Here is an 11,277-nt window from a genome sequence, read left to right on the forward strand (position 1 = left end):
AGTTTGGATTAGTGATGGAGTCACCGGGCTAGAAAGCGGGAGGCCATACCATCTTAGGCATGCAAACCAGCTGGATGACTTTGAGCCAGTCCCTCTCTTTCAGCCCAGCCTACCTCACAGGGTTGTTGTTGTTGCTGGGGGGGGGGAGGAGGAAAGTGTGCTGGATATGTTTGCCACCATGAGTTATTTGTAAATAAAATAATAAAGATGGCGTACAAAGAAGCCAAAGGGGGGGGGGGGGGGAGGAAGGAAAGGAAGGAAGGGGGAGAGAGAGAGAGAGACAGAAAAAAGAAAGAAAAAAAGAAAGGAAAGAAAGAAGAAAGAAAGAAGGAAGAAAGAAAGAAGGAAGGAAGGAAGGAAGGAAGGAAGGAAGGAAGGAGGAAGGAAGGAAGGAAGGAAGAAGGAAAGAAGAAAGAAAGAAAGAAAGAAGTAAGGAAAGAAAGAAGGAAGGAAAGAAAAAAGAAAGAAAGAAGAAAGAAAGGAAGGAAGGAAAGAAGAAAGAAAGAAGGAAGGAAGGAGGAAGAAAGAAAGAAAGAAAGAAGAAAGAAAGAAGAAAGAAAGGAAAGAGAAAGAACACAAAAGAAGAAATGAACTCAAGCAATTAAAAATATTATTAAAGTTATTATTTGCACATGGGAAATGGTCCCCTGAAATACAATGGCAACTTAGCAGGGCACTGCGAGGAGAACAAACCGCATAGAGCGCAAATACTGGCATAAATTTATTTCAGGTTCGTCATTTATTCTGCCTGGATGACCCAGAAGGAATTATTGTTGGGCGCACCAAGCAACCTCCTGCTCTTGGTTTCCCTCTGTGATTGTAAGCGTCTTTCGCCCCAACCTTGACCAAATTCCATGTCTCTCTGCGCATCCAGGCCAAGTCCCGCTCTCCAAAGAAGTCCCGGGAACCAAGCCCGTTTGGCAAAGTCCGGCAGCGCAGCATGGAGAGGACCTCCGAGACCCCCGCAACTCCACCCGTGCCCCCCGAAGCTCGGCGTCTGATCGTGAACAAGAATGCTGGAGAAACGTTGCTGCAGAGAGCGGCCCGGCTTGGGTATAAGGTGAGTGTTGTTTGGGGGGCTAATGCTATAGAACAGGGGTGTCAAACGCAATTTCATTGAGGGCTGCATCAGAGTTGTGTTTGACCTTAGGGGGGGGGGGCATAGTAGGCACGGTCAGCTCACTCGTATCCCTGTGGTGGCCGTGCTAAGGCAGGACTTCCCTCAGACCCTCCCTCCCTGTCATTATAGCCTTAAATCCTTCCTTCCTTCCTTTTCTTTTTCCTTCCCTCTTCATTCTCCTTTCTTCTTCCTTCCCCTCTTTCCTTTTTTTTCTTCCTTGCTCTCTTCCCATCCTCCCTTCTTTTTCTTTATCTTTCCCTTTCTTCTTTCCTGCCCCTTCCTGAATGCTCAGATGCAAAGGGGGAAATATTTCTACTTTTGTTGGTTTTTAGTTCGTTTTGCTAGTCCTCTGCCAGCGAAAACAGAGCGAGGGGAGGGGGGGTTGCGCATGGCAACCCAAGCTCCGTTTTTGCTGGCAGAGGGCTGCAGGAGACCGTTGCAGCCCCCTAATAGTGAGGACAATTAGCCAGGGGAACAGAAGTTGCCTTCAGAAATTGTGGGTGCTCCATCACTGGAGGTTTCTAACAAGAGACGGGACAGTCAATTGTCTGAGATAGTAAAGGGTCTCCTGCTTGAGCTCCAAGGTCCCTTCCAGCTCTACTGCCGTGATTTCATTTCCAACCACCATTGCAAAAAAAAAAAAAAAGTCATAAAACGAGGCGCAGTTCACTTAACCGCCACCTTGCTTTCATCGTGGACATTCCCATCCCAATATGCGTGAGTCGAGCACAACCCGCGTCCTTCCTTTTGCAGGACGTGGTGATGTACTGCCTGCAGAAGCCGAACAACGACGTCAACCACCGAGACAACGCTGGGTACACCGCTCTGCACGAGGCCTGCGCTCGGGGCTGGGTAGACATCCTGCAGACGTTGCTGGAACACGGGGCCAATGTGAATTGCAGCGCACAGGATGGCACCAGGCAAGTCGGGGTCCTCCTGCGGGGGAAGGGGGGATATGGGGCCATTGGGAGGGAGGTGGGAATCCTGGATTCCAACTTTTGGATTGTATAAACAGGCTGTATTTTGCTCGTTTTTGCCCCCCGGCTACCTGGAGCACTCTACAAGCCTCCTAAAGGCTATGCATGCCCTTTTTTTTGATAAAAAGAAAAACAGGCCAATTTTCGTGGAAAACGGACCGTTTTTGGGAGGTCTGCAGAGTGCAAAAACTTTTTTTTTTAATTTGCCTCTTCAAAATCTTGGTGCGTCTTACACTCCGAAAAATACGGCAATGTTGATCAATATTCTAAAGTCGGTATAATATCATGGACTAGATTTGAACATATGAGAGTGAGCCATATTTCCGAAGGGGAACGAAAACCCAGAATATTGGGATGGCGAATTTCTTTCACGGTGTTATAAATGTTAGCTGGAAGGAACCAAGGAACTGGTGATAACTCTTGATCCCTGGGCTACAGCCGTAAGCTCTGAAAAACGCTTGGCCCGTTCTAGGAAGTGGAGGCAATGACATTTATTTAACAGTTTTCCCCCACCCACACCCACCCCCACCAGGCCTGTACACGATGCAGTCGCAAACGACAACCTGAAGATTTTGTGGCTGCTCCTCTCCTACGGTGCTGATCCAACCCTGGCCACCTATTCGGGGCAGACGGCCTTGAAGCTAGCCAACAGCGATGTGATGAAGAGCTTCCTGACTGGTAAGTTGCTTCCTCCTAAAAGGAAAATGGTCGTTTAGTTCGCTGTTTATTTATCCACCACCCTCGGTCCTTCCCTCCCTCCCTCCTGCAGCTTTTTGCATTTGACTGATGGTGATTTTGTCAAGTTTTAACTGTTTTAAATGTAATTCCAGTGCTTTTGGAATAGCACCCAGTGTGCCAATTACCACTGGAATTACCACTGCTGGTTTGTGCCATAATCGTTGAATTTCAATTTTTAAGTCCTGGTATTTCACGATTTTTTCATGTTCCTTCTCGTTGACCCTGCTATCACCTGGTATTGCGATGTCTATGATTGTAAGCTTATTTTTCTCAACCAGTGTGATGTCTGGTGTGTTATGCGCCAGTATTTTGTCCGTTTGTATACGAAAATCCCATAGGATCTTGACCATCTGATTTTCGGTGACTTTTTCAGGCTTATGTTCCCACCAGTTTGTTGTTGTTTTAATATTATAATTTTTGCACAAATTCCAGTGAATCATTTGTGCTACTGAATTATGCCGCAATTTATAGTCAGTCTGCGCGATTTTTTTACAGCAGCTGAGTATGTGGTCAACAGTTTCATCAACTTCTTTGCAGAGTCTGCATTTGGCATCATCAGAGGATTTTTCAATTTTGGCCTTAATGGCATTTGTTTGGATAGCTTGTTCTTGTGCAGCCAGGATTAGTGACTCTGTTTCTTTCTTCAATGTACCTGTTGTTAACCATAACCAAGTTTTTTTACTGTCCACTTTATCTTTTATTTTTTCCAGAAATTGACCATGCAATGCTTTGTTTTGCCAACTCTCCATTCTTGATTTTATCACATCTTTTCTGTATTCTTGTTTCGTCTGGTGGGCCTTCAATAGATTTTTGTTCTTTACTTCGATTAATAGATGTTCTTGACTTTCTTTTAAATAATCAGCCAGTGCATGTTTTTCTTCTTCAGCTATTTGCTTCACTTGTAATAATCCTCTGCCACCTGATTTTCGGGGCAGGTATAGTCTATCAGTGTCACCGCGTGGATGTAAACTGTAGTGCATTGTCGTTAGTTTCCTGGTTTTTCGGTCCAAAATGTCCAAATCAGCTTGTGTCCAGTTAACTATACCAGCTGTGTATCTTATAACTGGTATTGCCCAGGTGTTTATGGCCTTGATTGTATTTCCAACATTCAATTTAGATTTAAAAATTTTCCTAACTCTGTTGGTGTACTCTCCCCTGACAATAGTTTTTACTTCTCCATGCTTGATGTTATCCAACTGCAGAATGCCTACGTATTTGTAGGCTTCATTTTCGTTGCATTTAATTAGTTGGCCATTGGGCATTTCAATTCCCTCACATGTAGTGATTTTGCCCCTTTTTATGGATACAGTGGCACATTTTTCCATGCCAAACTGCATTGAAATATCGGTGCTGAATACTCGGACTGTGTCAATGATTGGATTTCTATTTCTGACTTTCCATAGGATCTTGACCATATGATGATGATGATGATGATGATGATGATGATGATGATCATTATCATTATCATTATTATCTGATGAAAGATTGAGACTGGTTTGAAATTGCAAAGTCTACATGGTGGGTTTTGCATGAAAGCTCCTTCAGCAACAAACAGAAAATCCAGCAAGCAACTGATTTGCAAAATTGTGCTTATTCCAGTGTGATATATATATATTCCAGTGCTTATTCCAGTGTGATATATATATATATTAAGATCGCTACTTGGGGGTCTTTCCCAAGAGCCTGGGATCAAGGGAATCCACCTCAGCTTACTTCTTCCTGGGTTGCCTTTCTTGTAGATCACCTCTTGGACCTGCAGGGACGACCTGATGGGGATCCCCAGACTGCCTGGGATTTTCACAGCAGCTCGGTACTAGGTGAGCAGAGAATCCAGCCGCTGCCTGCTTGACCCCATGGCCAACACAAGCCGCTTCGGACTGTGTTCATCTCCTCTTGTCCCTGAGTGGCAGGAGATGGCGGGTGGGTGGGTGAACTTAATGACGTTGACAACAAAGACGGGCCTCTCCCCTTTTCCTTCCATGGCTTCCTAATTGAGGAGCCTCTGGAGAAGAAAACACTTACGTCAGTCAGCTCCCCCCCTTCACCCACCCCCCCCAAAGTAGGGCCTTAAAAGCTGTATTTGAATGACAGTCTTCCAAAAAATAATCTTGGTCTTGGATGGATGTGGTGGTTTGGTTTGGGTTTCGTGTTTGAAAACAAGCCCCATTAACAAGTACAAGTTTCACCTCTGCCTCCTCTCCTTTCTTCCTTTCCTTTCCCCTTTTTCCTTCTTTCCTTTCCCTCTTCTTTTTCTTTCCTTCCTCCTTTCCTTTCCTCCCTATTCCTCCTTTCCTTTCCCCTTTTTCCTTTCTTCTTTCCTTTCTTCCTTTCCTTTTCCCTTTTTTCCTTTCCCTTTTTCTTTCTTTTCCTCCCTATTCTTCCTTCCTTTCTTTTTCCTTTCCTTTCCCCCTTCCTTTCCTTACAATCCTCCTTTCTTTTCATCCTCTCCTTTCCTCTTTTTCCTTTCCTTCTTTCTCCTTCCCTTTCCTTCCTCCTTTCCCTTCCTTCTTTCTCCTTTCCTTTCTTTCTTTCCTTCTCTCTTTCCTTCTCCCTTTCCTCTCCCCTTTCCTTTTGTCTCCTTTCTCTCCTTTTCCCTTCCCCTCTGCTCTCCCCAACTTCCAAGTGCAGAATTCACCGTCCTGCAAAAACACAGATGGAGCACCTGTGCAAAATTTCTCTTCCTTCAGTTTTTTGAGCTCCCTCCATCCCACCCCATTTACCGATATTGTTGCTAGTTTTACTAGTCGAGTAAAAGACTCAGCTATTCCTCAAGTCCCCTTCCCACCACCACCACCACCACCACCGGGGGGAAAAAGAAGGGATATTGCTTGTCCATTCTGCAGCCAGAAGAATTAGGGAGCGGGTTGTTTTTTCTTTTAAGCCGGCTTCAAAGCAACGCGAGCCTGTAATTTGGGGGCCCTGCCTCCTCCCGGTGCTCTTGCAGACCTCGCCTCTGTCTTCTCTGTCTGCTTGTGTCTTCGCCGCTGAGCTTCTGCCACAGCCACGAATGAGCCGTTAACGGGCCGGGCACGCAGACCAGGGACATCTGCTGGCAGCCTCTTTCTTCCTTCACCTTCCCTCCCTCTCTTTCGCATCTTTTTCAGAGGCGAAAGAGGAGATCAGCTGCGACCTTCTGCTCGACCCTCCTGGGGACTCTGATCAGGAGGAGGAGGAGCGGGACTCGGACGGCTTAATGTTTGAGTTCTCAGAGAAGCTGCTGCTTCCTTGCTACAACCTGCAAGTTTCCGTCTCCCGAGGGTAAGTCTCGGGCAAGAATGTGGAAGCGCACGCTCGGCTGGTTTTTGAAGGCGGAGGCGCCTGGGTCTAGGAATCCCGGTGAGGAGAAGAGGACAATCCGAAAATAAAAGGGGAGCATCTTGGGGAAAGTTCCCCTAGGCGAGCCCCCCCCCCCCCCCGGCAGCCCTTGCTTTCCTCTGATTTCTGGGCAGGCGGGGGCTTGCCAGCTGCTCTGGGAGGGGAAGGGCATCCGGGCAACCCGCTGTGCCAAATGACAGGCTGGCAAAAGCCTGACGCGAGAGAGTGGAATTTATTGGGGGGGGGGGGGAGGGAGACCCATTCTACAGATCGAGGGCTTGGGAGGATCAGGCAGGGACGGTGAATCTGCAGCCAGTTCCAAACCCCCAGAGTCTTACGGTCTTACCACAACCTAATACATCTATTTTGAACCTTGCAGCTGCCCTCTTGTTACATTTAATTTCCACATTTAATACATTTAATTTCCACAACCTTCCAGCCGGCATCACGGAGCAGCCAATTAATAAGAAAGTCAAGCCAAATCTGGCGAGAGGCGGGCTTCATTTCACCCAACAAACGCAGGTTTTTTTATTTAAAAAAAAATCCATGTCCCATAGTTATTTGGACATTTTGGGGGGGAGGGGAATACAATTTTTTTCATGATTAGCGATCATTTAAATATCCACCAACTTGATTATAAATGCTTGACTGTTTGCAAAAAAACTTAAAATACTTAGTATTTATGGGGAATAACCCTCAGTTCATGACAAATGATTTTTCACTTGCCATCATGAATAACGAATAAGACCTTTTTAAACCTATTCCTTGGAGGGCTTTACTCTTGCACTGGTTTTCTTTGTCACTGATGAAACAATATTGCTTTCCAAATAATTGATTTTCAGCTTAAAAGATTGACGGTTACGGCAGGGGTCCCCAACCTCGGGCTGCGGCCCACGGCCAGGCCGTGGCGTAATTTGGAATCGGGCCCTGTGAATGGCTGGCTGGAGACAATGTGCGCAGCTCAACTTCCGCGAGCGGCCAGCCCGGTCCTCACGCGGCCCAGTTCCTCCCTCTCTGCCCCCCAGCCAGGCTGTCAAGCTGTAAAGGTTGGGGACTGCTGGATTATACAGCATCAATATCTTGTCAGAGGAAGCTTGGCGAATGACGGATAGAGGGAAAGCTGTGTGCAATGGCAGCCTCAGGGATGGGAGACAAGGTGGGAGTGACTGAAGGATCTAAAGTCCCATAGTTCCCTGACCAAAGGATTTGCAGGGCGAGGACTAGAAGTACAGTTAATCCTCGAACAACGGTTCATTTAAGGACCTCTCGAAATTAACATTGACACTGAAAAAATTAATTGTGGCCGTTTTTCATGCCGACGGTTGCAGCCTGCCCCAGGGCCACCTGATCCAAATCCAGACGCTCGGCAACTGATTCATATTTATGACGGTTGCGGTGTCTCGAGGGTCACTTCATCCCCTCTGGTGACCTTCTAGCAAAGCACAGTCAACGGGGAAGACAACCGCAGCGCTTCACAGCTGTGGCGAGAGAGTTTGCAAAAAGGAGGCAAAGCTCCCGTGACAACCTGTCTCGCTTAGCGAGAGAAATTTGTGGTCGTAATTCAAGCACTGCCTGTAAACAAAAGGGGCCGTTGTTCTTTGCCTTTTGAAAGCGGATCTGGATCGCAACTCCCAAGCAAGGATGGAGGATCCAACATTTTCTTTTTCAGAAAACACTTGGGAAAAAGATTCTTCTTCCTCCCTTCTTTCCCACACTATTCCCTTGCCCCCTACTTCTTTTTGCTTTGATGATGGTTTTTTTTTTTTTGTTATATCATAAATTAATAAAATTGTTGTAAACATAAAAAAAACTAAAGAAAAGTCCTTGGGGAGATTCTGGAACAAAATAGCAGAGCAGACCTCAGGGTTTCCGGGGGAGGGGGGGAGTGTTCCACCCACCCATCCACCCACCCTTGACCTCCATATTGTCCCTTTTGTCTCCTCGCCAGGCCCTGCAACTGGTTCCTCTTCTCGGATGTCCTCAAGCGCCTGAAACTCTCCTCCCGCATCTTTCAAGCTCGCTTCCCGCACTTTGAAGTGATGACTCTGCCCAGAGCCGAGTTCCAGCACCAGATCTCGCTCAGCCAAGTCTTGTCTCCGGAAGAAATCCAGGAATACGTGTGCCCCCCGGCAACTCCGGGCGCCGTAGAGACGGTAGAGCTGGTCCGTTACCAGCCGGAGCTGGTCCGATTGCTGGGCTCTGACGTGGCGTTTGAAGCCTGGAGCAGCTGACCGGGGGACATCTCCCCGACAGGCCAGCCAGAGGAAGCCCCCCCCTTACCATCTCCACCACCCGTCGGACTGCACCCCGAGGCAATAATGGACCAATGAGGCAGCCTTCTGGAGGCTGAAAGCGCTGTTCACAGCCCTTCTATTGACTGGTGGCAGCTGGTTGCTGTCCTCCCATTTGGGGGAGGTGGGGGGAGAAGGTCAGAAACTGTCTCCTCCCTCATCTTCTTCCCCCCGCCCACCGCCCCAGACTTGAAGTGTGCTGCCCCTCCCCTCCTTCTTGCAGGCCTTGGTGGTTTTGGAGTGGAACGCATCTCCCCTTTCCACCCCCTCCTCACTTTTAAACCCTGTCCCAAGTTCTTCCAGGGTATTTATTTAATTAGTATTTAATTTGTGGTGTTCCTTTGAGTGGGGCAAAGGGGGGAGGGGGATTTCTTGCTAGGTCTGTATCACTGTGATTCTTGGGGAGAGTTGAGTTGCAGGAGGGGGAAGGAGGGGGTGTCTTCCCAGAGCCCCCTACCCACCCACCCACCCCCCAAATCCCGACTGCTGCTGCTGCTGCTGCTTTCCCCTCACTTGGGATTTCATGAAAGGTGAGGGGGCGAGGAAGACGGGGGCTGCCCCGCAGTGTTCCTTCTTTCGTTTGGAGGGACATCCAGATTATTTTGGATTGGGGGGGGAATGATTCCCTCTTTGGCTCCCCCCCTCCCCCTTTGCCCTTTTCCAGAAGATCATCTAGTGTCTGCTGTTTTGGAGAGACGGATGGGGACTGGATCGGTATGGAGCCAAAGGACTTTCAGTATTCTGGTCTTCACTTTTTTTCTCCTTGTCTCCACCCTGCTATTTTGGGGGGGGGGGGGGTGTTTAAAAAAACCCTCTCTTGGTTCCATCGGGTGGCCAGGCCACCATCTTCCACCAGGCAGTGGAGCAGTGGCCCAGCTTGGAGGGGGCAGGAAAAGGGCGACGAGGGGCATAGATGGTACAGTTTTAATGTACAGGTGCTAACCAAGAACTGGGCAGTCCCATTTCACTGGCTCTCCCCTGGAACGGGATGGGGGTGTCGGGATGCTTTTTTCATTCTTTTGTGTTGCGGTCCGCCCCGCCTCTCCCCTCTCCTCTCCCCTTTTCCAAGGAGGCTGGCGGCCTCTTCGACCCTCCCCCCCAACTTCCCCTTCCTCCCTAATAAGCAAAACCATTCTGTTTTTATCTCCTCCCCTCTTCTTTCTTTCTCTCATATCGAGGCTTCGGCCTCTTGGGTGTTTATTCTGGCTGCTGGTTCCACCCTTTTTTCCCCCCTCTTGATTTGTTTTATTCTTGAACAAGGCTTTGGTGTCAAAAAACACTTCTGTACAGAAAAACCTGCATCAGGGCCCTCGTCTCCCGTGTCTCATTTCTGGCGCCCGGAGGGAGGGGGTGTGTGTGTGTGTATCTGTGTGTAAGTTTTGGGTGGGAGAAACGTGGCATCGCGGCTTTTGGGGCAGGGGACGGGGCGTGTGTGAAGGACCGACGTGCGGCACGGAGATTCGGAAGGCAGAGAGGATGGAGCTGGGGTCCGCTCCCCTGGGGAACAGCAGCAGCTCCCCGTAGCTTTATCCTGACCACGGAGAATCGGGCAAATGCAGTTCTTTCCTTGGATCAAAATTCAACCTGTCTCTCTGCACACCGGTGTCAACCCCATTTGAGCTGGGGTGTGTGTGTGTGTGTGAGAGAGACGCTTCCTCCCAGGGACCCTGTTGAATTTTGCTCTGTTTCACAAACAGAGAAATGTGGAAGGGGGAATAAGTCAAAAGCAGCAGAAAAGTTGATCAAGGAAATGGAGACCAATTCAACCCAGCTTTTTCCCCACCTCAGGTAGCCTAAAGCTATCCCAGGTCAGCGCCTTTGTTTCTGCCGTTCCCGCCAGCCGAATCAAAAGTGGAAGGGAATTGTAGTAAAAACAATGGGGAGCTCCTGTTAACTCTTTGTTTCCTCCCTTGTTCTTTAGCAGTCTCTGCTCCCCAAAGGTAGCTGGATTCCAAGCCAGAGCAATCTTGACGGGCGTTCTGTTTAAGCCAGGGGTCCCCAGCCTTTCAGACCTCGAGGATCACTAAATTCATAATTTTAAATCCCACGGACCACTAATATGATCTGCTTAATGACTGGCTGGGTGTGGCTAGGCGGACATGTGACGGTGGGCGTGGCCAGCTCAAAGTCACTCAAGTCGAGGGGCACCTTGCCGGCCGCTACTCACTCCTCCCCTCCCAGCCACTCCTTGCCTGCCCGCCTGGGGTTCTTAAGAGTCCCAACAGGAAACCGTTGTTGGAGCTAAGCAGCCACCAGGAGAAAGAGTTGGCAAAACAGCTCAGTTCAAATTGGATCTGATCGAGAAAGGAGGCTCGGCAGAAGCACCTCACTGAGGACTAGGAGCATAGGCTTTCCAAGCAGAGGGAAGACCTTTGGGAGTGCAAGGCCAGATACCAGCGCCTGGAGGCCCAGCAGGCTGAGATGGTCAGCCAGTTCCAGGCCATGATGCAGTCCCACTGGAACGAGGCTGTCTGGCTCTTTGCCAGCAGCGGCGTTTCCCTCCAGCCTGAGAATCTCCGTAGAATTACAGATGTGCCACCCCCACCCCTCGTGGTTCTCATCAGGACAGGATTTATGGTTGTAGTAATGCCTGTGAGCAAAGAGCATGGATAACTTAAGATATGTTTCTTTGTAAGCGGGCTGGGTGTTTCCTCAACCTCCGGTGCAAAATTTCCCTGTGGCTTTTTAATACTTAAAACGAACCTCGTCTAGAGGATCTTCAGCACCTCAAAGTCCCTAGTTGGCGTCTTCTTACCTGCTACTCTGTTCCTAAAGAGTCCTAGTAGCGGGAAGAGATTGTGACACCCGTTTTGGATAAAAACCGCTCCACCGTGGT

The 11,277-nt window shown here is 48.7% G+C and overlaps 1 protein-coding gene across 4 annotated transcripts in view; it reads left to right on the top strand.

The window, feature by feature from the left end:
• The window catches only part of BCORL1 (BCL6 corepressor like 1), a 54,325-nt gene extending 44,578 nt beyond the window's left edge, over positions 1-9,747 (top strand). For all 4 annotated transcript variants that reach the window (XM_081964060.1, XM_081964063.1, XM_081964061.1 and 1 more), the window contains 6 exons: positions 875-1,060; positions 1,874-2,040; positions 2,630-2,775; positions 4,575-4,652; positions 5,940-6,093; positions 8,099-9,747. In XM_081964060.1, coding sequence (XP_081820186.1) covers positions 875-1,060; positions 1,874-2,040; positions 2,630-2,775; positions 4,575-4,652; positions 5,940-6,093; positions 8,099-8,381 — 1,014 coding nt within the window. In that variant the 3' untranslated portion in view covers positions 8,382-9,747. The remainder of the gene's footprint in view (positions 1-874; positions 1,061-1,873; positions 2,041-2,629; positions 2,776-4,574; positions 4,653-5,939; positions 6,094-8,098) is intronic.
• The last annotated feature ends 1,530 nt before the right edge of the window (positions 9,748-11,277 follow it).

This window comes from Natrix helvetica (assembly GCF_964273705.1).
Source record: "Natrix helvetica genome assembly, chromosome: 11".
Lineage (NCBI taxonomy): Eukaryota > Metazoa > Chordata > Lepidosauria > Squamata > Natricidae > Natrix > Natrix helvetica.